Source organism: Dermacentor silvarum, chromosome 2 (assembly GCF_013339745.2).
Source record: "Dermacentor silvarum isolate Dsil-2018 chromosome 2, BIME_Dsil_1.4, whole genome shotgun sequence".
Classification (NCBI taxonomy): Eukaryota; Metazoa; Arthropoda; class Arachnida; order Ixodida; family Ixodidae; genus Dermacentor; species Dermacentor silvarum.
In genome coordinates, this window is record NC_051155.1 from 175,189,785 (window position 1) to 175,217,228 (window position 27,444).

Consider the following 27,444-nt stretch of genomic DNA (forward strand, 5'->3'; position numbering starts at 1 on the left):
CTAATAAATTTTGCTTCACTGTTTTGAAAGATTGTCAGACTATATCCTGTTGGTACACTCTGGCAAACAAAGGTCAGGCGAGTGAAGTTTTGCTGTTACCACGAGCTGAGTGTGCTCCGACCAAAATTTGTGCGTTTGAGACACTGCAGCGCTTGGACGTGGAAATCTTTCGGTGGGCACGCGCAGGTAGCAGACGACGTCGCTTCTTCCGCTCCGACACCGAAGCAGCGCACGCGATTGACGCGTCACTAGGCGGCGGCGCGCCGAAAGTGACAAGTGGCGATGTTAATCGGGCCAGCAGCGTAGGTCGTCGGCAAAACTTCAGCTGATCGTGAAATCGATCTCGCTTTCTTCCGCGTGTCATCGGTCCAGAGCACAACACCCGAAGCATGACAATGGGAGAAGAGTCTCCTGTCTCGTCCCTCGTGCTTCCAGTGCTGATTCGTCCTATATTGGACAAAGTAAGTGCCGTCTCCGTGTCGTTTCCGCGGTGCCTTTCCGCTTCAAGCTGTCAACGATATCACTCGCCTACCGCAGCCACCAACGCTACACCCTGACTTTCGCTGTCGTATTAGAGAACTTGGCTGCATACTTTGTTTCGTTCTAGTTGTCATCGTTTCTTGGCGCCAGAATAATAGATATATATAATCAAGCTGCCGAAGGAGTACTTGGCTAGCGCTGCCTCTGTAGGATGTCCGCCGTTGGCCTTTCTGCGAGAGGGTTTTTTTGAGGTTTTGTTGTGGACTGACCTTCCGACACGAAGCGTTTATGCACAGTCCATTTCCACTGCTCATGTCCGTTTCTCTGCGTTTTACTTGTAACGTTGATGCGCGGGGCCTCTGCCGGAAGCGGGAAGAGATCGAAATCGCTCGTCCGTTTTGCTGCCGTAGCCTCTGGTCTTTCTATGTTGAGCGCTGAAAACTTCGTGATCTGCACTCCTCCATGCACCTGTGAGTGCTCCGAATGTGTTCTTATGCTTGATTGTCTGTGCTTTTACTCACAGTTGGAAAGAAAAGATCTAGGGGCAGCCCAAACTTTAAAAGGAGCCGTCACCAAGGTGAGCGTCCTCTGTCTTTTGATCTCGTCGATTATCTGAGGAGGCATGGCAGTATGTCACGTTACATTGCCAATGCTAGCATACAACTTGCTGCAGTAGGTGTCAACTGTACAAGTTAGAAAAGAAAGCCCAGCGCATGTTTGTGTGTAGAGCTCAATTGGCTACATTCAGCAGCATTATTCTGCAAAATAAAGAAAATTGCTTTGAATCTGAACTAAATATTTGACGCCACCATGACTAAGTGTCACAACTACACATTAATATGATTAAACCATACTAACCATGACGCCTGCAGTTAAATGGTGTATGATGTCAGGAACTAAGGACTAAACATTGTTGATGATTATTTACTCATTTAAACGGCTTAGCGGTGAAATCCCGTTGTATTAGATAACTGTTAAGTGTGTGGTAGCAAACTGTCATATGTCCTGTAAACCATCAGTTAATTATTTTTATTTCTTATTTTTTAAAGGTTGAAATGGAACATCCTGGCTTTTTGTATGACCTTGTAATGGGACTGATTAAAGAGACTGATGTTTCCGTGAATGTCACAGAGTGCCTGCTGAAACTTCAAGGGTCGATTCCTGACAATGAAGGTATGTACAACATAAGTGCAATCGCAACAATTTTCGAACTTCATTGTCAGGGGCCCCATTACCTGCTCGCAGGTCTAACTGTATGCTTGTCTTTACGTAAAGGTATTCCCAAAAGAGTCATTAAGCTAAGGCTGTGACAATAAAAAGCATACGTGCAGCTCCTAAGCTGCACATATGTTAATTCTTTACCTTTGATTACCAGTTAAGTTTTTCAGACAGTATGTTGTGTCAGAGGTTTCAAAATTGCAAGTCCCATTCACCATCAACCTGTCTGTTGTTTTTGATGGGCGAATGTGGAGAATGCCACTTTACGCAGATACTAATGCCTTTTTATTTTTGAGCTCAATACTTCACATTCACGGCATGTTCTTCAATTTTGGCAAAAGTGGCAGCCACTAAATGTTAAAATTGGAGGTCTGGATTGTGACACAAGTGTGAACAATTTGAGAAGCCACATCTCTCTAAATTGCGGGCCATGTGCACAAGCTATGCGAAGGCGTGGCAAATATTAAGTATATACAGGAAGTGTCTGCAAATACATTGTCGGATATTTTGCTTGCCCATTCAAAACGTAATGCTTGGGATCAGACTTTGGACTTTTTACAGCTGTCTCCATGTGCCCCTTGAACTTTCTATAGGACTCTTTGTTGCCGCAAACTGCAGTTCAAGAAACACTGCATTATTGAGGGATGTGGTAAAGATAAAGAGTTTTACTGGTACTACGATTTCAAGCGGTGTGAATAAGTAATTAATTACTGCATGGGAGTTTTCTCATGCTGTAATCTTTGTTGAGCAGTGGATAACCAGGTGCAAGCACTTTTCATGTGGCCTTAACAGCATTTCTAACTATTTACATTACAGACCTGAAGTGCTCTAGGACAGAGGATGCTTTCCAAGAATTCAACCGGCGTGCGTCATACCTCAAGAAAGTTCTCAGTCGAATCCCTGATGAAATCAATGATCGCAAGACATTCTTGGACACAATTAAGTGAGTGTGACATGTATCTGTGTTGTGCAGTCCAAGTTGTGAAATTTTTATTTATGTGCTGTATGGCATTCGTCATATTTTTGTTATGCATCCTGTCGAACAGCAGGCCGTAAGCCACAATAATAACCCTCAAACCGGCTATAAACATGAGCTCTGACTGAGATAATTGAAACTTGTGCCAGGATCAGATGTACCCTTTCTCTTTGAATTTGAGTAATTTATAGCCATGTTGTGGGGGCGTTTTTACTGATCATAAACCTCACTCATCTGCAGGGAGATCGCCAGCGCAATCAAGAAGTTGTTGGATGCTGTTAATGATGTTTCCACCTATATTCCATCTCCATACAGGAAGCAGGTGCTTATTCTTTTTATATTTTATGTATAATTGAGTGGAAATTGAAAAAGAAACTAGAATTACATTTACGCTAGATGTTTAAACAGTAGTAGTGTGCAAATATGTAGAATTTTTGACTGAATCAACTATCCATGTCGATGCAGGAGCAAGTGAGAAGCGAAACTAGGCGAAATAAGTGTTAACCTCTACCGAAAATTGGCCTAGGTTAAACAAAACATATGCAGATATAGAGATGCTGCTGGTTTACACTAGATTCTTCCACTTTATTAGTTTAGCACATCATGCTGAAGAATAGTGTAAAAGCAGAACTGAAGTTATAAGTTGAGTCGTACATTGTAACATTGAAAGTTATTTTTGTATGTCGGTGAAATGGAGCATTGTCTTCTGTTGTGCTCATGAAACATTCTGAGTGCAGGTAATTAAAATAAAGTCATACACTTCAAGACTGATATTGAGTGTTTTCTGCACATCAGTGTTAAAGTGTACTAGAACTGTCGAGTGGCGCGACCGAAGCCGGCGCACCTTGCATACCAGCGTCCCCTCTTTTGCAGAAAGTAGTGGTGGTGCTGGCGTCGCACACTCTTGAAGCAAGTTGGCGTATTCCGCTTTGTAATGCCTGTGTGTGCGTGCGCGTGTGCGAGCTCTGCTGCTCATTTGTGACTCAAATGAAAACAGAGTTCAAATCACTGCTATGCGTCCGGGTGCATGAATGGGTACGGTCGCACAGACCAAGGCCGCAAGGTATCGCTTTTTAAAGCTCCAAGAGATGAACGACAACTTGCGTGGGAGAGAAATCTGTGCAGACTTGATAAACCCCTCGACGGCGATTGCACTGTGTGTGAGCTTCACTTTGAGCCTCATTTCGTCGGGAGAGACTGTGTGCACATAATTAACAGAACAGAAACTCTAGTGCGAAGAGGGAAATCAACTCTTCGACCTGACGCTGTGCCGACTATTTTGCTGAATGTGCCTTCATATAACCAAGAATACACTGACCCAGCGGCCACTGACAAAACGGCGTCAGTTTGCTTCTGATAATGACGATTAAATTTGTTGCATGTAAGAGAGAATCAACTGTGTGTAGCAGAATTTTGAATTCAGACGCTGTACTCACTACTCACGAAATTAAGTGCGTTAAAAAAAAACTGAGAAAAGCTTATAAATCTGTAAATCTGTTTTTTTTTTTTAAATATATCGCAGCTGTGCAAATTGCATCTGTTAGAGCATCTCAAGTGTACAAATGCGGTAAATAAATGTACAGCTTAGATGAAATATTTACAATGTCCTTGCAAAATCCTTCTCAGAAATTATGGTGTATTTAACAGCAAATACATCAATTTTGCACACTGTAGACGTCCCAGTAGATTATTGCAGTATACAAATGTGGGATATCTTTGTTTAGTACTGAGTTAAATTTGATGCTTGACTTTTTTAGTTTCACAATATTTGTATGTAAAAGATTGACAGCATTAATAAAAATTCTGCTTCCTTAAGTTTGATAATTTGAGAGCTCTCTTTCAAACCCCATCAAAAACGGTGCAGTGCAATGGATGCTGAGCAAATTGATCTTTCTTTTCGCGAGCATTTAGGTAGGAGGTAAGTGTAAGCTTCTTGAAGTTCCAATAAGGTTTATGATAACAGACAATATCCACCAATAGCCTTTGGCAGAATTTCAACTAAATTAAGCATTATTATGCAGTCATTGCAATACTACTTGCTCTGCTGAGCTCATTAGAATGTGTTTTGTAGAGGAACTTGATAATAAACAGGCAATAAGATGAATGACTGGCACTGGTCACTGCAATAGTGACGTTTGATCCAACTTACGAGCAGCAGTTTAATAATACGGTTTTCTAGAATAACGTTAATGTCACGCTTCACCACAGTCAGTGATGTTTGCGCGTCATAAAGGAACCTCTCCGAGCCTGCCAGGTGCTCACCTGGCGCAGATTATAGTTGCAGCCGGGACAGTAATGTAGTTCAATTGTGGTGAAATAGTCATTTTCACGTTCCGTTTGTGGAAACTTGACATTTCTGCAAGCGCACCGGCAAGCAGCCGCCTGCAAGGCTGAGCGATGCTTTCAAGAGTGGTCGACTACAGCACCGCCGTTACTTTTCTAACGAAGAAGCCCTCTCCACGGCTGCCGGTCGTGCCACTCAATAGTTCTAGTACCCTCTATCAGTATTGAAGGTATGAGAGACATCTCCAACTCTGAGCTGCATGCTACCACCAGGGTAATGAACAGACAAAAATACTGCTTCAGGTTTAGCATGTTCCAATTTTTGTTCCGGTTCGGATAAATAAAAATTTATAACGGTTCGCAAACCAGTTTGCAAAACTGAACTGATTCGCGAACTGGTTCTGCTCAGTAAACTTTATTCTACTGTATGGCGTAATGCTGCAGAGCGCTGTCGACTTCTCTGCTCTTTGGCGCATGGGAGACAGAATCAGTGTTCTTTTTTACATAAATATCAATGAGGTTTAATGTTAAACATAAAGACTGTTATCTTAGGCACTGTCACTCCAAGAGTATGCGGCATGCAATGCGGCGCCTCGACACGTCCTCCCTCTTTCCTGCATTTAATTGTCATCTATACCGAGTATGGGCAAAACATAGAAACTTGCAGAGGTGTTCAAATAGCGAATTTTTTAAAATGAAATCACGAATACGAGGAGGGGAGTTACAGATTTGTAAACGCAAATTGTCACGGTCACAATTAATTTATTCAAAAAATTTTGTTTTCTTTGTAAATGACGCATTGCTATTTAGCGACATAACATTTCAAATTTAAGAAGGAAAAAAAAAACTGTCTTGTATGTGTATAGCCAAAAATAGCACACATTATTAAGTAAATTATAAAAATTTAGCACATCTCAGGGATTCCTCACTTAGTTCTCTCACTTTCTCTTCCCGGGACACTGTCTTTTTTGCGCTCTTTGTGTCCTGGCACGTGCGTTTTATGGTTTATCTGGTAATAGTAGCAAGCTGGTTGAAGTAGGAACTTCGACAGAAATGGCGATTCTGCGGTGCCCCTGAAACAAAGTTTCGGCAAAAGAATGTGACTGGCACGGCTGACTTTTTAAGTGTGAGTGTCTGTGCCGAGGTGGCTGATACAATGTTTAAGTTGCCAGAATGCAGCGCCCCCAAGCAGCGCTGCCCTTTTGTGTTGCTGCTGCGCCATGCCTAGCGGGCTAGTGATAAGTGGCCGCGGTAGTCGTCGTTCAGACGCAATAAACATGCGAGTTCATCGAGACTAGGCATGCTTGGCTTGTTTCTTCAGTGACTGCACTTAGCGGGCCAACTACTAGGCGTGCTTGGCCTGTTTCTTTGGTGGCTATACTTCGCGGGCCAACATGGTTCACATTCAGTGAGCCATACGCAATTGTACCAGTGGCTGTATAGTTACTGCACGTACCTATCGTCTGTCTACATTCTCGTACACAATGCAACTCATTGGTAGTCGAAACAATGTTCTCGTGGGGTGCGCCATCTGAAAAGTACTTATTTCGACTAATCACTTATGTATGAGCACCTGTTCGCACCCTATATGCTTGAACTGTTTCATGCTGAACCGGTAACCATTATCATTTTTTTTTGGTTAAGCTGCCGGCACATCCGAAGAATATTGGTTCGTGTTCACTTTCGGCTAGAATTCTGGTTTGGGTATGATTTTCGGTTCGGGTTAAGTTTGACACGCTGGCTGCCACATCTCAAAAACTTCTTTGAATGGTTGTCAGAACTCTGTACAGACTCACCTGAACAAGTCATGAACTACCGTGTTGTATGCAGTCTAACTGACATGGAGGCTTTTCCTATATTTTTAGAGATAAAATAAGTGGACGTACCTAGCACTGCCACACAGCTACAAAGACCACAAGTTCATTGTGTCTTTCGAGCTAGAAGAGAAACTGATGTGTGTTGTTTGCTTCAATATGTTTACCATTGTTTGTCACAGGCATTGGAACATCGAAAACGGGAGTTTGTAAAGTACTCCAAGCGCTTTAGTAACACCCTAAAGGAATTCTTCAAGGAGGGGCAGTAAGTGGAAGTTTGAAAACTCATTTTTTTTTTTTCATTTTCATTGTAGTGCACAATCATTGTATTTCAGTCATTGTATTTTCATTGTAATGCATGTACGTTTGTAAATACATACATGTGTATGTTTGCATGTGCACTCTTGAATCTTCAGCAGGATGGGAAAGTCAGGCTAGTTGGTGCAGTTGCACAATTTTGACAGTGCAGAACACACACGACAATTAATCAATAATTTCATCTTAGCATGTTTGCAAATCTTATGACGACTGGATCATGCTACTCGGAATTAGCATGGATTTGAAGCACATTGGTGATTGTGTAGGTAGGGTATACAATCAGACGCGACTTGGAGGCAACTGTTAAATAGACATATCTGAACTTTCTCACAGGGATTAAAACCAAAGTGATGCCCTTCTTTTTAACATATTCCACCTCTCTGCACACTGCCTTGTCTTGTTTTATTGCGATAGCAATTATGTGGGACACTTCAAGCAGATTTCTGCCTGTCGGCGTCGCCGTGAGGTTCTGTATAAAGTCCAAGGGTGATAAAATCGTCGCCGCGAGCCGTATATGCGAGTGAAAGCGCGTGGGGGACACGCGCTATCACGGAAAGCGAACGGACGGCGAAGAGCAAACGCGACTTCAGTCTCGCGCGAGAGGCTGTGGGGGTTATGGGAGGGGGGGCGGGGGGGCAACGCTGTGCTGCGACACCAATGCGTATCTTGCAATTGGGCGAAGGGGAACTGGCAATGCAATCTCCCACGCGAAAGGGGGAAAACGGGAAGGCAGCGCGGGAGGGAGGGGCGGGCTTCTACTCTGCCAACCAAATGCATTCTTGCACTTTGCGCCCGTACGGCTGCCGGTGTCATCGCATGCACCATATCTTGCAAGCTATCTCCACACGGCTCTGACCTTTGTATGCGCCGTGCATTCGCCGCTCAGTTTCCGTTGGAGCGATAGATCGCATGAACCTTCGCTCGCTGCGGCAGCTTCACTTGCTGCCAGCGTTTTGACAGTGGTTCTCTGCGGTCATCGAGTGTGATCTATTCATGTTTGCTTGTGCGCGCTGACACCATGCTTCTTAATTCAGTTAGTAAGCGAATGCGTCCAAGTTTATGCAGCCGATAAAACTACTATCCCTACTCCGAATAGCTCGCTACTAATTTGCTATCGCAATTGATGCTTCGCCTTTCGGGCGAAAATGCGACATATTTTGTGACAATTTTTATTACTCACCTGTACAACCAAAACTCTTTCTTATGTAAAGGGAATGACAGTATTCAGTATGCTTCCGTTATCATAGACTGTGCAAACAGCACTAAAAGTACATGATGTATGCTCATCGTTGAGAGATAAAGTGGTCATCGAATGGGGGGGTTGACCTCGTTTTGAACTGCCGAGGTTTTAAATGAGCAAGATCTGAATCACATTTGGCCTTTTTGGTGATGGTGATGTGAGAAAATGTTTACAGCTGGAAATATTGTTTTGCACAGATGCTCCTAGTATCCAGTAATTGAAATTTCTGATTGGAGAACACTGGTTCAGCTTTATATGTTCACTTCACATGTTAATTACAAGGGGTTTTCATCTTGGTGGGTGGTACACTCTATAGTCATTTACAAACAAAAAAATTTAGGAGGAACACCTCCTATTGAAAGCATGCTGCGCTTGCGGTCTGCCCCTCTGCACTTTAAAAAAATTGGCAGATTTAGTGATTCCTCCAGCTCTGAACTTATTTGAACCCATCTCTCCGAACATTGTGCAAACCTTCTGAAGTTCTGTGCGAACTCTCCAATCTGGGAGTGGTGACAACGCTGTGGCATGCTGATGACACTGCCATGTCAATAATGGCGAGATGACAAAGCCGGCGTGATACGAACGGCAGCATGACAGTGAAACTATGTTGACTGACATCTAAGACAGAGAAGAGCTGTCTTCGTGAGAGTAACAGAGAACAACTGCTACATCAACACCATCTACGCCGAGAAAGTGTGTTGCCTTCGAAATGTGTGTGCCAACGCCATACGTGTTCGAGTCTGCATAGTGCGCGCTAAAGCTCTGCACAAAGTGCCAAACATTAAAGCTCTATAAGAGTGGAGTGGTTGTGGTGTCTAGCTCCTAATCGTACATCTCCGCTATCTGGGCTGGCATGAGTTTAATGCCTAGTTACAGCAGTGGGCAGTGCTTTCGAGCACTATAGGGTAGAGTAGAAGAAGGTTCAATATCACAGCAACAATGATTGTGGTGGCCTAAAGACAACAACGGACAGGGCAAACTAAGTTGCGAGCTCTAAACAGCTGTCGCAGTAAATGTCTTCTTGTCTCACACAGACACGGAGGTGAAGACCCTTCTGTGCTTTAGCAATAAATGGACAAAGCATGGTCTGTTGCACACAGCCATGAGGAGTATACAAAATGCTTCACTTGCAATAGCACCAAGTGCACATAATTGTTGCAGCTTGAAGTGGAGCCAACAGGATCAAGCATAAAGCTGTGAGAGAAACAACCATGTATCAAAGATGGCTTAAGCACTCAGGATTGCATGTGCTGTACATGCACACACAGTGCATCTCATGGCGCAGGATCTGTGCCTTGAATGAGGAATCTGTTTTCACCATGTAGTGCATTGCACAAGCATGTAACAGATGACAGGGAAGGGCTATTGAAACAGCTGCATTGATGTAGGAACACAAACTTTTGCACTCCAGAAGAGATGAAATGAGCAACAGTGATTTGCATTACATTGAGTATACAGATTCCCTTTGATGTGCTTCCACTGTTGCATTCTTTGGTTGTCGCTGACTCGGACAGCAACCTTACTATACAGCATTTCATTTGCTCTGGGGAATCGTGGCCAACATGACTAGAGCTGTGACCCAAATTTAGATTGTATTTTCAAAATAACTCTAAATATTGGCAGACGTCCTAGCAAAGGGCTGAGGCTAACATCACTTGTTAAGCACATCACGCATGTGCTTAACCAACACAGATGTCCTCTACGATTGAGAAGAGCTTACCACCCACAATCAAAACTGCATTACACAAGCTTCTCTGTTAATATTATGGATATGTACAAATTGTAAAATTCATCAATCAGCTCACACCCCTAGTCATCTGTAGCTGGTTTGAAAATAATTCTTTACTTAAATTGTTGCGCCTCAAGTAGCATTACTTCGCAATGGCATATCAGTTTATGTGGTGTGGTTGATGTGTGGTAGTTATTGGTGCCACCGATGTCGGGAAATCTCGTACCAAAAAGATTGCCAGGAAATGTTTCGTGTGGTTGCAGCCATATTTGTTTTCATTCAGTGTACATTGAGGCTCATTTCAGCCACATTAAGTGCACAAATTGTAGCAGGAGCCTTTGCCTCACCTCCATGCTCTCTCTTCCAGGGTACAGGCAGTTTTTGTGAGTGCAGTGTACCTCATCTACCAAACAAACCACATTATGGTCACCGTCAAGAATGAATGTGACTAAGGGCAAATGCTGAGGTGAGCTGGCTGTTTCTCCCTTCAAGTGAAGGGCAGGAGCTTCCACGAGTTTGAAGGGCTGCTTCTGAGCTGATTGGTTCACGATTATTGCAGCATTTAGCCTAGGTTTGTGGACAAGACACACAGAAAGCAAGGCATCGCAATGCTGACTGACAGCTGGCATCTCTATCCTCTCTTTCAAGCAGGGGATGCGCTCTGAAGTTGGCTCATTTTTTCAGGCACGGAGAGTACCAAAGATGCACTCTGAAAAAAAAATCTCACAGAAAAAATTTTTCGTTGTTTTTTTTTTACAACGCAGTACGAAAAACTTGGTTACATGCTTTTGCTTAGTGTTGTGCGCCGGTGAAACAGCACCAGCTTGAAATTTCGCAAGAATAGAGGCTGTGAGGCTGTTTCATGCCTGCCCATCACACAATGGGTGTCATGCATAGCTACAATGCTGCAAAGTGTGAATGTCACATGCAAGGTTGTCACTGCACAATGCTGTCAGTTTAGGCTGTGTTGCATCGAATCCAGTTTGGAACTTTTTGCATACACACCAGCTAGGTGCCATACCGTGTGGTACTCATATGATCTTAGTAGGTGCTTGTAGTAGTTGGCCAGTTTCCATCAGACCCAATTGCCACTTTGACTGCTCAGACTAGACAGCCTGAGCATTATCTCAGGGCTGTTTGCTGCTAACACTGGTAACAACTGATACAAAGATATTAGCGACATGCTTTCTAGAACAGGTTGATGCTGGCTGGTGGTGAATTTGATAATCTGTATCTGGGCCTAAACAGTGCCATTTCATTCGGGAATCAGCAATGGAAAGTTGTGGTTTGGTACCAAATTGATAAATGTTTCTTCAGTCACCAAAGGGCACCCGGAAAGCAAAGTAATTGCATTGCCAATGAGGGCAAGGGTACAGACAAGGGTACTCAAGTGGTGTCAGCTTTGTTCACAGCTGCTATGTTTGCAACATTGTGCATGTATGTCTGAAAAATTGAGTGACACTATGCAGCATCCAAAATTTCAGTCGGCAATGTACATAGGTTCCACGGAGTATGTGGCAGTGCAACAGAGATGTCTGAATAATTGAGCAGGTCTGCCAAACTAGGCAACCAAAAATTTGATAGGCGACTATACATAGAAAGAAATTGGAAGTAAGGAAATAAATTTGTTCCAATAATGTTAAGGGCAGTCTATTATATCTGTGTAAAGTGGTGGTTTCCCTCCAGAGTTGCCCTCCAGGGTGGTTGTATATTGACTTTTGGGCTAAGTGAAATGAGTTGAAAGATATGGCCCGACATATTGTAGTTTGCAGTTGCTTGCATTGCAACGCTGGGTTGACCAGGCGCACAAGCTCTCGAAAGCTCCGAAACACCATTGCATTCAGCAGGCTGCTGTCATACAAAAGCATGACATCAGATGACAGTTACGCACAGATTGTTTGTGCATCACTGTGAATGTCTAGTGCTACTGAGCATGCTTCACATAATACTGCACAGTGATCGCAATAATTTGCTTGCACTTAGTGTGAAACTGAAACTTAATTTTTATTTGCAGGATAATTGCCAGCTTTCTGAATGCTGGTAAGGCGTCAGCTTCATAGTCCACGTGGATGTCAAGGAAGTAGAGTTGGTTGCCAGGGATCAGTTGTGGTGCAGTCATGGCTGACGGTGACAGTGCCCAAATCCCATCAGTGCTGTGGCTGAGACCCGATTGTGTTGCATTCGCATTTACACTGTATAGTGGAGCTACAGGGAGGGACACTAACAAGAGCTTTCCCACACACACGAATGTGTGATATAACACCAACATTGTGTCAGTGGGCCTTGTCTCACTCGCCTACGTTTCTTTGGTTGTGAACTCCTGCATTTTCATTTAATTTGTTCATCAACGAACCTAATCAGAAGGAACTGGCATTACCTGCTCACTAAGTTCCTTCTTTAATAAATAATTTTCTAGCAGTTGTGTATTTAGAGCAAGCAATTGTAAACAGGAATTGTTTTGAAATGTTACATTTAGCATTGATTGAACATATATGTTTTGTTGACAGTTACATTTATGAAATGATTTTCATGAATAACTAACCAGTGGCTTTTTTGGAAGGTTAGTTTTGCCAGGACAGAAATGTGTAATTGTTAAAAGGGTATTTAAAAGTGGGGTTTCTTTTGTGGTGGTAGTCTCGTAGACGAGAGCAGCTGGCGCAAGGGTGCAGATTATGAATGGCAGCTGTTACGGGTGCCCATTCTTTAAACATATCCGACAGGCTTCAGCTGCCAACTAGCTGTTTCTGTGCAGTTGTTAACTGCAGAGCATGTTGCTTGTACTAGCTTAAATATACTGACATTTCTTTAATTAAAGAAAGTTACCTTTCATTGAAGCCTGTGAATGCATGTACTTACCCTGGTCGGCAATTTCACTAAATCAATATGTTTTGTGCAAGTCTTCTAAAGGCAACAGTTGTAATATATTCTCACTATTCAAATGCACATGAGCAACTTTAAAGTGTTCTTCCTGGAAATTTGCTTGCCTGTGTAATTGATTCTTGAATGATGCACTTTCCAATATGGCCACATGTAATTTTGTTACCATAGAGTGCAAAACGAAGCCTCTGTTATGAAAGGGAAGAACAGGTCGCAACACATAACAGAGCAATAGATTGCAGAGACAGTTGTGGAAACTAAAGTTAATTTCTAGCTGTTTGCCAAAATTACTTTTATGACCCCCCTGTGGTCTTGTAAAATGGGCAAAAAGTAACAATAATCAAACTCATGTGCTGGAGATGGGGGCAGCTCTTTATTTTTTAGATACACAAGCTCTTTAAAGCAAGCTTTAAAGCCCAGCTCTACTGCTTTGGGAGTGAGGCATATTGTACTGTGACAGCCAAGTGCAACTATGCAACATATGTTGACTGTACTAGCGTTATTTTCCATCACCAGTGCATTCACATAAGATGTGGCATGCGTTGTTCATCTTTCCTCCCCCCGGTTGACTGTTGACTGCATGGGAGACACAGATGTTGCACGTCCACGTCTCTTCATTTGGATGTGACATTATTAAAGAAAATACCTTTACCAATGTGTTCAATGACCTTCACTCCTTGGATCACACTTTTCAATATTAGTTAAGAGATGCTTCTAAATTTTGCATTCATTTTCAAGTTCATTGTGTGGGTTGGTACTCAAGGAGTGATATAAGGTGTCTCGGTTCCATTTGTGTGATGACGGATAGGAGGCAGGTGCATCTTGCATTGTAGTACATTTGAACCTTGACATAAGGAACATGGATATAAGGAATTGTATATAGCAAAGCACAATTTTCATTGGCCATGCTTCCAACTGCCTTTAACGAAACCAAAAATACTAGATTCAAGACAAAATTGGTTTCAGCGAAGCGAATCGGCTTACTTGCAGCTCGAAATATGTATTCTGGCAGCAATGATGTCGATTTGGCAGTAAGAAACGACACTTTCTAGACACGCATCTGCATTTCGGCGACCGGCTTGGCTGGCCCACAGCCGGCAAGCCAACATACCGAAGCCGTGTGACCACTGTGATCGCATATCTGCATAATTAACTACGACACAAAGCACGTGTTTGCAGTCTAGCATTGTTTGCGTGCTATGTATATATATATGCAGTGCCGTCATCTGCTACTATGCCAGGTGCGCCCTCAGCTAGAACAACGAAGGAAATAAAGATGGTAATGGGGCATATAGGCTGTGATCAGCTCTTCAGCATACATGTCGTCGATCTTCCTTTCTCGCTCCATAGTGGTGACCTAGGACTGAAACATGACTGAACCTAGCGACAATGCTGCACGTCAAGGCCTCGCCTCCCCGATATCGCCGAGGTGCGATTTTGGCTGCCACCCTTTTGGATGCAGAATTCCCAGGTGTGGTTTCTACAGGCCTAAACGCAATTCCACCTGCACTGGATTGCTTCGCAGACTACATAGTACTAAAAATTGATCTCGTCACTAACATGTAGTAGTCAACGACCTCATTGATGTCCTCACCCACCCTTTGGGTGAAAACCCCTATGAGCGCCTCAAAGAAACGATCCTGATTCGTACCGTACATTTGGAACGCACTCGCCTGCAACAACTCTTGACCAGCGAAGAACTTGGTGATAGATGCCCCTCCAAAATGATCGACATAGGGAAATTACATGTACTTACTAATTGAGTTAAAGAAACAATAAATTAATGGAAATGAAAATGGATGAAAGAACGACTTAGACAGGCAGACAATGAATCCTTTTGTCATGATTTCATTATGCTACAGAAAGAAAAATCTCGCTGACACAAGGAGACCATTAAAGTTCAGCACTCGGCGTCCAGCCACGCAGTTTAGCAAGACGGCAAGTGTCTGAATGTTATTTTTCTGTAGTGTTTAATGAACACGTCTTGGTTACATTAAAGCATAGTAATTAATATGCATGCATCATGCGATGTTTATGTAACGATTGGTGATGAAGGTGGTTCATAATGTACATTTACAGCAGGCCCTGCACACTGACTGTCGAGAAAATTACATAGACATTTGCACGGCCTCTGAATAAATAATCAACGCAGATGAACAAATTGGTTAAAAATGGTTAAATTACTGCCTCGAAAGCACAACAGCCAGACATAACATCCCGCGTGCCTTTCTGCAGTAGACAGTCTGCATTCAGTGTACTTAGCAAAACTACGCAGGCTTAATCTTGCGGATGTCCTTTTGCAAACCGAAACCAGACATAATACTTCCGCAGGTCATTTTGGGCGGACGTCCATAGGATTTTCATTTTCGGACAAACAATATCGCCCAGACTTTTACGTCTTCCGATAATCCGTCGGACATCCGCTATCGGCTCCGGACGTTCGGTTCTTTCCCGGATGTCCTGCCGATATTCGTTGTCGAATGGGAAGTGGTGTGCTTGGAGAATGCAAGGAAAAGGAAGGGAACGAGCGCTGCAATTGAAGAGGTATCCTTGCGGTCCCGGAGTCGTGTGATCGCGCACCAGCTGCATCGCATTTAGGGAGTGTGTGTTGCCTGGGCAGATGTGTCCTCCAGGAGCTTCTAAGTGCTGTTCATCAACCAGGTGGCCATCGTAACACTGTCTTGGGGGGGGGGGGGGGGGGCGCTATTCGAACTGAAAGAAAACAGAGAGAGTGGAACTTTAGTATTCGCCAAGTTTAGGAGAAAAAAATGTGTAATACAACACCACTACTTCCAGGATTAGATAGTCGATGCCTTGAACGCGAAGCCCGCCTTATCACTGTCATGGAGGAAAAAAAAAAAAAAAAAAAAAAAAAAAAAAACGGGCGAACGATGCCTTCCTCGCGATGCCTGCTCCGCTGTTTCCCAACATCCATAGCAGAAGCTGGATGTGGATGACACGAGATGTGCTCCATCAAACTTGCGGTAAAAATGCACTGTCAATTCACAAAAAACGCCGTTTAATGGATTGAAGCACAACAGTAATTCAACCCCCAATGTATTTCTTTGCAAAGTTCCGGAATTAATATCTCGAAACTAGTGTCATCCTCGGAATTCCTTCCAAGTGGATCCTCCTTGCGAACTCCCCGGCTACAATTTGTAAGTTGCAACATGTGCCGTAAGGCCATTAGTTGAAAGCTTAATTCGGGATTTTTTTTAAAAAGTTAAGCAATTATGTATTTAGATTTTTTTTGTGCAAATAATGTCCGCCAATTGTAATCCCGCTCAAGGATAACAATTGTACTATTTGCCATAAGTGATCTTCAAGAATTGGTTAGAAATACTCGCCTAAACACCCGGTATATGGATCATTGACAAACGCCCGAATAAATAATTTTTAACGAGCCAACTTTCCAACCAAGTTATTTCTTTGGATGAGAAAAGTACGTCTGAATAATTTCGCTGTGCGGCGAAAAGGGGGGGGGGGCGAGGACTTAAGACACAAATACTACGCGCATCTGCAAGTCCACGTGTTTTTCTGTACTTCCAGTTAATTCCAGGATGAAATCTCGGGACTGAATCATCTGAAATAGACTGCCTACTTATTTCTGAATAATTAGTTTTAGGCAGTTGCTGCAAATAAACTGCAATTTCGGCTTGGCTTTAGAGGTTTTTACCGAAGGACCAAGGTTATCGTACCATAAAGGAGCTTTGAGAGAAGTGGCAACTTCAGCCTGATTGGCAGCTCACACTTTGCCGGCATTCAGCGGGCTCTCCGCACTACTAGATATGCGATCCCAGCACGCGGCATGCGTCGACGCGCTACCCTGCGGCAACGCCAAACACGGCGTACGCGCTTCGTGCAGTGGCGTCTTGCGAGGAAGCCAACAGCACATACGACGGGGGCACGTGGTGGGGGAGAAGGGATTCGCCTTCCGCCCTGCCCGCTTTCAAAAGCATGGTTTTAAGTCGCAGCTCTAACCATAGGTGTTAGCATAACCTTCCTATATATATGTATATATATTGTGAGCGCGAACCATAACTGACTCTTCTTCATCTCTACACATCATCACTTGTACAAATTCCTCATCTGTATTTATCATCATCAGCCGCACAGCTTGTTCTTCGTCGTAGCTCGAGCTCGGCTGGAATAAACGGTTCCTTAATTATAAGTGGTGGAAGGTGCCTTTCTTTCCCCGAGACCTATCGCTTTTCTCACTGGAGCTCCGCTAGGGTCACCGCATTCCACCTAGCTTCTGCCATGTCTGCCCAAGACAATCCGAGCACGTCCGCTACTACCACCCCAGCACAGCCTTCGCCATCCGTCGTGGCCATCCACAACTGCCACCGTGACCCACCAGTCTTCGCTGGTCTGCGGGGAGATGACGTCGAGGAATGGCTCCAAAACTACAACCTGGTAAGAGACTTCAATAAGTGACATAACATGGACATAACTCACAGAAGTTGCACAGTGTTGCCTTCTACCTCACCGATGTTGCAAAAACCTGGTTTTGGAGCCATCAGCCTGATCTCCCCGACTGGGAAACGTTCACGCAGCAACTTCGTCAGATGTTCGGCGCTTCCGGTGTCCGCACTGAGGTCGCGAAGAAGAAGCTCGGTGAGCGCGTCCAGTTTCCCGTGGAATCGTACACATCATACACTGAGGATGTACGTACGTACTAGCTTTGTACACACGTGTCAACGCCACTATATCCCAGACCGACCGAATACAGCATATTATTAAAGGCATAAACACCATCGTCTTGAGCGCACTCGCCACGCAAAATCCTGCCACCATCCAAGATGTAATAGCCACTTGCCAGCGCCTAGAGGAACTTCAATCTCTACGGCTATGCTCGGATAACACAGATATTCGTCTGTCTTCAGCAGTAAAATTGCGCACGATCATACGTGACATCGTTCGCTGCGAATTTGATGGGCGGTGCTCTTCCTCTGCGACAGAACCTGGCGTCGCCCCTTCTACCGGCTTACCCGAGATAATCAAGCAAGAGATCGCCTCTGCGTCGCGTCTAACGTGCGCCGACGGCCCCTGCGCTCGACAGGTGCCAACATACAGGTTTTTTTTTTTTTTAGCTGCACCAAATTTTTAAAATGAGAAAAATACATATCTTGGTCACGTTATGTTTACCATTCGAGTGCACCGATAGGCGGCCTCTAGATACAGAGAAATTTCCGCACTTACGTGTGTAATTAGCGAAGTTACGCTAATTAACTTTCTAATTATCAACAATAGGTGACTACAGCAAATGAGTACTTTAGGGCCCGTCCTCGACACTACCTATCCCAACGATCAAATTTTGAATAGCGGAGTTCATGTGGGAGCTACGCGAACACTTAACGCTTCAATGCCGGCGGGCCGCCAAATTTACTTCGTCATTCCGTCGGGCGCCACGTTGCGCTGTAGCGCCAACCCCGCTCCTTGGGCTTTTAGATACTGCAGGCACGGCGTCATATCAGTCTGTAGCGTCGACTGCGAACGCCGCAGACAGCAAGGAGATAACGCAAGCTGCTCGCGGGTCGGATCGGCGCTTACCTCGGAGACGTGACGAAAGGCAGGGTGGCGGCGACATCGACGACACAGACGCTCTTTTTGCGGCCAGTTTCGGTTTCAAGGAGCCTGCCGAGGGGAACTAATTGGTCGCGTAGCTCCCACATGAACTCCGCTATTCAAAATTTGATCGTTGGGATAGGTAGTGTCGAGCACGGGCCCCAAAGTACTCATTGGCTGTAGCCACCTATTGTTGATAATTAGAAAGTTAATTAGCGGAACTTCGCTAATTACGAACGTAAGTGCGGAAATTGCTCTGTATCTAGAGGCCGCCAATCCGTACACTCAAATGGTAAACATAACGTGACCAAGATTTACATTTTTCTAATTTTAAAAATTTGGTGCAGCTAAAAAAGAACACCCTGTATATGCCAACGTCGCGGCGCTCCCTCCGGTCACCGCGGCCCCTCTACCAACGAACCACTATGTTCCTGTGGCTTCATTGTCGCCACCAGGGCACGTACAGCCTTACCGCTCCGCTTCCTGCTCGACCCATTTGCTACTACTGTGGCTACCTGTGGCATATCTCCCGGTTTTGTCGACGGCGTCAACAGGATGAGATACGTGGTTATACACCCGAAGAGCGAACAGGCGTCTGTCCAGCAACGGGCTACCAGAGATCCTCCTACCGCTCTTCATTTCACCGATCATCCTCTCCTCCGTACCCTACCAACACGCCTCTGGGGAATCTCGCCGCATGTCGCCTTCTCCACGTTGTCGTTCCGTATCACCTCTCTGACCTACTTCTCATGTCTCCAACGGCCACTCGGAAAACTCTCCGATGCAGTTTTAGGAGGGGAAACTGCATCTACCGGACAGCCTACAATTCCTCCAGAGCGACCGTCGAACTTGTTGTCAGTGTTTACGGAAGGTGTGCCCGTCTAGCTCTCATTGACACAGGTGCCGCCATTCCGATTATTCGGGCAGACTTTTGTTCCCCCCTTTGGAAAGTGATGACGCCTTATTGCGGCCCGTCTCTTCGTGCAGCGACCGACGCCGTTCTTCGTCCCATCGCGCAATGTACAGTTCGAGTATTCATTGACGGAATACGTCATCACATTGTTTTTGCTGTTTCCCGAGTGTTCCCACGAAGTTATTTTAGGATCGGATTTCTTGTCTTCGGCGTTCGCTGTTATCTCTTGTCGCGAGCGTGTCGTGCACCTGAATGCCACCGGTTACTCTCTTCCTGATTATGAAGAACGCATGCGTCTAGTCACCTCCTCCGATTATGTTCTTTGGCCATCTAGAGAAGAAATTTTAAGTGTCAATTCCGGTGACATTCAGGATGGTGACGATCTCATTCCTCTTTACGGTCATACGCTATCTAGAGGAATTCTTATTACTCTTGGCCTTATTCGCTTCTATTATGGCTCTGCATTCCTCACCGTACCGAATTACCGAACCTCGACTGCTACCCCGCGGATCAAGTGTCACTTGCGCTGTTGATACACCGCCTAATGCAGTTGTTGCCCTTTTTACTGCGCTACCGGAGTCAACGTCATCGCCACTCACTGCCTCTTCCTCACCGCTGTCGGCAACCATAAGTCCTGACCTGATCCCTGCCCAGAGTCGCGATCTGCTCGCACTATTAGAAAAAAAAACATCGTTTCTTGTTCGACATCAATTCGCCAGCCCCCGGTATGACAGCTGCTGCGACCTATCGCATACACACTGACGGCTCCCGCATTAATTGTTCACCGGCGGCCATATCGCGTGTCTCACAAGGAGCGCGAAATCATCGAGGAAAATGTATTGGACATGCTTCGACGGAATACGATATATTACGACCTTCCTCGAGCCCCTGGTCCTCTCCAGTTGTTTTAGTGCAGAATAAAGACGGTTTAGTGCGTTTTTGTGTCGATTACCGTGCTCTGAACAAAATCACGCGCAAGGATGTTTACCCTTTGCCACGGATCGACGACGCACTAGATTCTTTACAGGATGCCGAATATTCTTCTTGTCTTGATCTTAGATCCGGCTACTGGCAAATACCGGTGTCAAAGTCCGACAAGGAGAAAACCGCTTTTGCCATCCCAGATGGGCTATACGAGTTTAATGTGATGCCCATTGGGCTCTTCAATGCGCCTGCCACCTTCGAAGGCATGATAGATAATGTCCTGCGCGGTTTAAAATGGAAGACCTGTCTTTGCTATCTCGACGACATCGTAGTGTATTCAACCACGTTCCCAGAACACCCGCAGCGTCTTGAACAAGTCCTAACGTGCCTCGCAAACGCTGGCCTACAGCTCAACAAGAAAAAAATGTACTTTCGCAGGCAAGACTATCAAAGTTCTGGGGCACTTAATCAGCAAAGAAGTCATTCGATCGGACCCTGAGAAACTTTCCGCCGTCCTTGAGTTTCCTCGTCCTCTGCGCCAAAAAGACCTGCGCAGTTTTCTCGGACTGGCTTCGTACTTCCGGCGCTTCATACGCAACTTCGCTGCGCTTGCGTCTTCGCTCCATCAGCTCCTCTCAAACAACGCGCCATTCGTTTGGTCCGCCGAATGTGAAAGTGCCTTTTTGACGCTCCAGCAATTCCTGACGTCCGACCCGGTACTGCGCCACTTTGAACAAAGTGCAGCTACTATCATTGACACTGACGCCAGCAGTCATGGTCTCGGTGCTGTTATCCTGCAACGTGACACCACCTTGCGTGAACGAGTCGTTGCTTACGCCAGTCAGACGCTGACTGCTGCCGAGAAAAATTACACCATAATCGAACAAGAGTGTCTTGCTGTTGTTAGGGCAATGCAATAGTTTCGGCGATACCTCTACGGCCGCCACTTTACAGTCGTCACTCACCATAACGCACTGTGCTGGCTATGGTCGCTAAAGAACCTATCGGGTCGCCTTGGTCGCTGGGTGATCCGTTTACAGGAGTATGATTTCGATGTTACCTACAGGTCTGGAAAGAGTCACCAGGACGCATATTCACTATATCTCGTTGCCCTTTGCGGAGCAATAATGACACAGCATCGCCTAATCGTACTGATATACAGCTCGAGTTTCCCACCAACGTGCCGACCCATACTGCCGAACTATTCTCGACCGCATGCAAGGTTCTGCTTCACCTCCGAACGCTCGAATCCGCCGACAACTTAAACAATTCAAACTTCACGATGGGGCTTTGCATCGCTATATTTATCACGTCGATGGCAACAAATGGGTACCCATCATATCACGTTCTCTGCAACGTGAGGTGCTTGAAGCCTTTCATGATGATCCGACGGCACGTCATCTCGGATACCGTAAGGTATACGACAGAATACGAAGTCGGTGCTCTTGGCCTGGCGTCTCTTCTGCCGTAGCCAGGTGCGTCGCATCATACGTTCTTTGTCAATGCCGCAAACGACGTTCGACTCCTCCTTATGGTCTTTTGCAATCTCTTCCTTGTCCCGTTTCGCCTTTCGAGGTCGTCGGAATATACTTGTACGGTCCTCTTCCCAAGACCTCCAATGGCAATTGCTGGATTGTTACGGCCGTAGACAATCTGAAACGCTACGCGGAGACAGCCTGTATACAATCTAGGAGTGCCGCTGAAGTCGCCTATTTCTTTCTACGCAACATCCTCTTACGTCACGGAGCTCCGCGCGTTCTCCTCAGCGACCGCTGCAAAGCCTTCCTCTCGTCTCTTCTTACCGAAGTTCTGCGCGCCTCAAACACCGTTCGCAAGACCACTTCGAGTTACTACCCGCAGACCAACGGTTTGACAGAGTGCTTTCATCGTACTCTATCGGATATGATTGTAATGTACATCAGCCCCGACCACACTAACTGGGACGCAATCGTGCCGTTTGTGACATTTGCTTACAATACGGCTGTGCAAAACACCACCGGCTTTTCTCCATTTTCGCTCATTATGGCCGCTCACCTAGTTTCGTTCTGGACGTCTCATTCCTTACGGCTCCCGTGTCTTCAGCAACGCCCTTCTCAGAACAATTTTTGTCTCGTCTCGAAGACTGCCGTCATAGAGCCAACATTAACACCGACATCGATCAGGATGTTCACAAGCATCGCTACGACTCGACTCACCGTGTTGTCACTTTTTCCCATGGAGACGAAGTTCTTCTATGGACTCCTGTGCCCGTTCCCGGTTTATGCGAAAATTTCGCCAGTCGTTTTATTGGACCCTACACGGTCATTGAGCAGACATCTCCGGTCACCGCGTTTCGACCCTTGGAATTTCTTCCGACCACCGTTGCCGTGGTACAGAAATCGTGCTTGTATCGCGCTTACCGTACACTCGCCGCGTTTCATCATAATGCCGCGCGACCAGGCGGCCGCTTCCACATTAGTGTGAGCGCGGCCCGTGACTGACTCTTCTTCAGCTCTACAAAGGCGTTGCCACGTTGGCTCTACACATCATCAGCGTTCGTGGACTGCCTCGATTGCGTGAGACGTCTAAAAAATCGTCGGGGAGGTCGGGGATTGCAGCACCTCCACCAAATGTGATATGACGATTTATCAGACGTCTCACGCAATCGAGGCAGTCCACGAACGCTGATGGTGCGCATAGCGACAGACGCAAGAGCACTTCTTCCTCTTATTCACTACAATATATATATATATATATATATATATATATATATATATATATATATATATATATATATATATATATATATATATATATATAAGCATGTCGCTAGCGTCCTCCCTCGGGAAGCGCTCTTCATGTAGTGCGCTAGTGGGCCTAACTGAAGCTTGGGAACCACGTAGCAGTTGTCGGTTGGTCAGTGAAAGAAGACGACGTGTCTATGCTCGTGGGAGTTCGCCTGTTTGGCGTAGTGCTCGCCTGAGTGGCAACGTCCGCCTGTGTGGCTATGTAATCTTCATTCTATTAAATCACCTTCTTCTACTACGACTTGTGCCTGAATCACCGACGGCAAGACTAACATATATATGACGTCAGAGTGCACAGGCCTTCTGGTGTCTAGCAGCTGTTGCTACAGGCTACACGAAGGCTGCACCACATGTCCGGTTTACTACGCTCAGTGTGCGTAGCATGCGTCACTTGCACGTAGCGGTGCGACGTGGCGCTTATTAGATGTATACGCGCTGAAGTGCCTCGAGATCGCAAGGGTGTTGTAACGCCAGCACAGTGAAAAAGCGGCGCCTTATTTCGATCCTCCTTTGTCTCCAGCTGCGAAAATGAAATATGGTGTACCTGTATCGTATATGAGAACACAAATCTGCCGCGCACCTGGCGATACAGGTTGGCGACACGTTCAACGGCAGGCACTTCTCGCCGTGACGTCGCTGCAGTGTGTGGAGGAGGTGAATCACGTGCCTCTTCGGTTACTCCTCTTGTCAGTTCTCACCGATCATAGGACATCTAGACGGAAACAAATTTGTAAGCATGAATGCAACATTTTATTGCGATAGCAATTATATGGACACTTCAACCGGATTTCTGCCGTCGCCGTCGCCGTGAGGTTCCCTATAGATAAAATCTTCGCCGCGCGCCGTATGCCCGAGCGGAAGCGTGCGGGGACGCCCGCTATCACGGAGTACGAACGCACTTAATCTCCCACGCGCAAGCAAGGAAGCAGGAAGCCAGCGCCGGAGGGAGCGGGAGGGGGGGGGGGGGCACTTCTACTTTGCCAACAACCGCGCTCGTCGCTCGCCGGCACCGTCTCTTATCTCCACACGGCTCTGACCTTTATGCGCCCTGCATTCGCCGCTCAGTTTCCGTTGAAGCGATAGACCGCACGTACCTTCACCCGCTGCTGCGGCGTATGTATGCGCTTGCTGCCAGCGTTTTGACAGTCGTTGTCTGCAGTCATTCAGTGTGATCTATTCGTGTTTGTTTGTGCGCGCTCACACCACGCTTGTTCATTCAGTTAGTAATAGTCGGGCCACATTTTCCAGCGCACGCTACACATGCAATGCTGCCCGGATCGGCAGTGCAGCGCTACAGGTGTGTCCCTTCGCACGCGCTGCCCACGGGAAGCGCTTCTCATCAACACCACCGTTTCACCCGCGCCTTCTCGTGGTCATCGATCTCTCTTCATGTCGGTCTACTTACGCCGCAGCACACCTGCTTACTTAATCAGCTCATGTTTACTACAACTCATATTGCTACCAAAGCCGCTCACCTTACTTCGTATGACATTGCTGTGTTGCTATCGCATTCATTGCTTCGCCCTTAGGGCGAAACTGTGACATTTTATTGCGTAAGCTGCGATAAATTGCGTTACGGTCGACCTATTTTTTCTATTGCAATAACAATCGCACGGCGCCCATAGTTGGAGGTCACGCGATCTGCTGAGCTTTTGGAGGCGCGGCACATTCAAATGGTGACGGGAGCGGCAGCATGGAACACAAGTAAGCGCGCTCCCAGCTCTTGGCGTTCACCGCGCCAGCGTTGCGACCACGAGTGGTCGCGGCCATCGAGTGAACTTTGTTCATGCGTGTCTTTGGGCGAGCGACACCGCACGTGTTTAATTAGTAAGCGAATGCTTACTGCAATTGTACTGGCCGTAAAACTACAAGCCTTACTTCGTGTAATATTCTAATCCCTTGCTATACCGCTTTCAGTAGTTCGTATTTCGGGCGAAAGTGCGACATTTTTCTAGTTTTTACGATTTGCGTAAATGTCCACGTAGATGACGTCAGATGATACTCACTTGCTGTCGCGAAGTTCAGGAAGCCTTCGCGCGCCTCTCGCGCACGATCTAAGTATTCAGGAATCTAGGTATATTCACTAGGCACGACACAAGCTCGTTCGATATATCGAATGAGCCGGGGCACTCAGTTTACTTTTACGTGTTATTTGTGAGTGTGTATGTCCGATATTCGGTATAAGCAGTAATTCGAAATATACGACTTTTATACATTTGCATTCACGAGCTCGCCTGTATTGCGCAGCGCAGCTGTAGAAGCAACACATACAACTCGTAGAATTCGCGTGGAGCCGTCCACTTACGTTTTAATCGGAGCCAATTTTAGTGTAGCAACTGGTGGTGCGCTTTGAGGCGAGTGTTTGCTTCAAATTTCACCATGATTAAAGTCACAACAATTAATATACGGCTCAAAATACGCCAGAATATTTTGTAACACTGACGCCTTGTCGCGACGATGAAGCTATAATTATCTGCAGTATTCTTTCATTACTACGCAAGTGACCTGATCGTGGACAAGACGTCATAATCACGAAATCACTGTCGCTGTGAAAGAACGCATTCTGTCGTGACGGTAGGTCAGATTTTACGATAATAGTAAAACTGTTGCTATAGCATGAATTGCAATTGGTGTTGACGTATGCAGCATTACGACTTATAGTACTACAAGATATCCGCTCTTATACGGCAGAAAATTCCCTTTAGTCTTTTTTTTTTCTTTTTTTTAGGCAGGGCATATACTATATCATTCCGAATGAGGACGCCAAACAGCGCCTGTGGCTTATGCTGTTTTCATGCCGTATCCCGTGAACAGTCGACCGCAAAGGTTTACGGGATGCTGGCTTTGCTGAATTCTCGCGATACATGCAGGCGCACAATCTCGAGTTCCAAATGTCAATCTGTAGTAATTTTCGCGACCAATACATGGGGTAATAGATAAATTAGGAGAGCCGAGCCTTAACAGCAGAGCAGAAATTCACATGTGTTGTGAAATCGGTTTTTCGTAAGCTTTTGTGGCTGACTTATTCCCGCACGTGAGGCCGAGTTGGGTTGAGGCGAAAGGAAGAAGAGGACGACGGATCTTTTTTGGGTGCGGAGCGCAGGACGAAACCGGTGCTGGACTGTTTTCCTAGACTCATCCATCACCTGTAAAAAAACACGCCTCATCCGTAATATGTGTATATATATGTATAAATATATACACACATATACATATAATACACACACACACACACACATATATATATATACTATATATATATATATATATATATATATATATATATATATATATATATATATATATATATATATAGCGAGAGAGAGAGAGAGAGAGAGTCTGAGTGCCGCAGTCATGCGTCAAAACGGCGAAACATTTTTGTAATTGACTTCAAATCTATTTATCTAGGTTGCGTTATCATTTCGTGGCTGTTTGAAGCCGACGCAGCTGCACTTGCTCAATCTTTACTGGAATAAATAAATAAATAAATAAATAAATAAATAAATAAATAAATAAATAAATAAATAAATAAATAAATAAATAAATAAAGAGAGGTTGCGAGCTCCGGTTGTAAAAGCGGCGTCTCGTAGGGGATGTTCTCACCCAGCAATTTTCGAGCCTCTACGCAACATGCGCTATTGATTTCTTTACTGTGCAGAGCCGGGATAAGGTTTTTAATGCTTACTAATTCCAAGTGTCCCCTGCTTCAAGCAAAATCTACACAATAGCTGTTAAAGCGTCCTTCCAGAACACGCTTCCCATTTCCTGCATCTGATGTCTGTCTGTTACCGGTCGTCTCAGTGAGGGTAATCCGCACCTGTTGGTGCATCCGTCTTTGATATGTTGACACATTATCACTGTAATATTAGCTATAGACTCACTACCTATTACCCGCCCTCTCTAAAGACTTCGCATTACCGATTACTGACTAGCTACAAGTTAGTTTGATGAAATCGTGATCAGAAAGGTTGCCTACTTACCTCCAACACTCGCAGGCGCTATCGGCCAACAGTGCTACCGCAACGCCGCTTGTGACGTCACAAAGTGCTCCCTCCATTGTCACACGTTGCAGCTCGGTTCCCGCGTGCTATAAACTGCTACAATGTAACATAGCTCATACCTTGTACCGCGTGCATCTCAAGTATTGAGCGGTAATTGTTTGTGGACAATAGGAAAATTCGAACAACAACAATCCAACAGATTGTACGCATAGGCGAAAACAATGAAATGTACACACAATGACTTGGACGGAAAGGTTGTTGTCGCAGGCTTTTAACGTATATACGCTGCAGTTATTGTTCACCGAGACCGAGAAAGA

The 27,444-nt window shown here is 45.4% G+C and overlaps 1 protein-coding gene across 1 annotated transcript; it reads left to right on the forward strand.

Moving 5' to 3' along the window:
- Positions 1 to 321: 321 nt before the first annotated feature.
- LOC119442174 (programmed cell death protein 10-like) lies at positions 322 to 13,586 on the forward strand. The gene is made up of 8 exons (XM_037706935.2): positions 322 to 461; positions 1,004 to 1,057; positions 1,530 to 1,653; positions 2,515 to 2,641; positions 2,915 to 2,996; positions 6,954 to 7,036; positions 10,426 to 10,524; positions 12,073 to 13,586. Exons 1-7 carry the CDS (start codon positions 390 to 392, stop codon positions 10,508 to 10,510), a joined length of 627 nt encoding a protein of 208 aa, XP_037562863.1. The 5' UTR covers positions 322 to 389; the 3' UTR covers positions 10,511 to 10,524; positions 12,073 to 13,586.
- Positions 13,587 to 27,444: the final 13,858 nt, after the last annotated feature.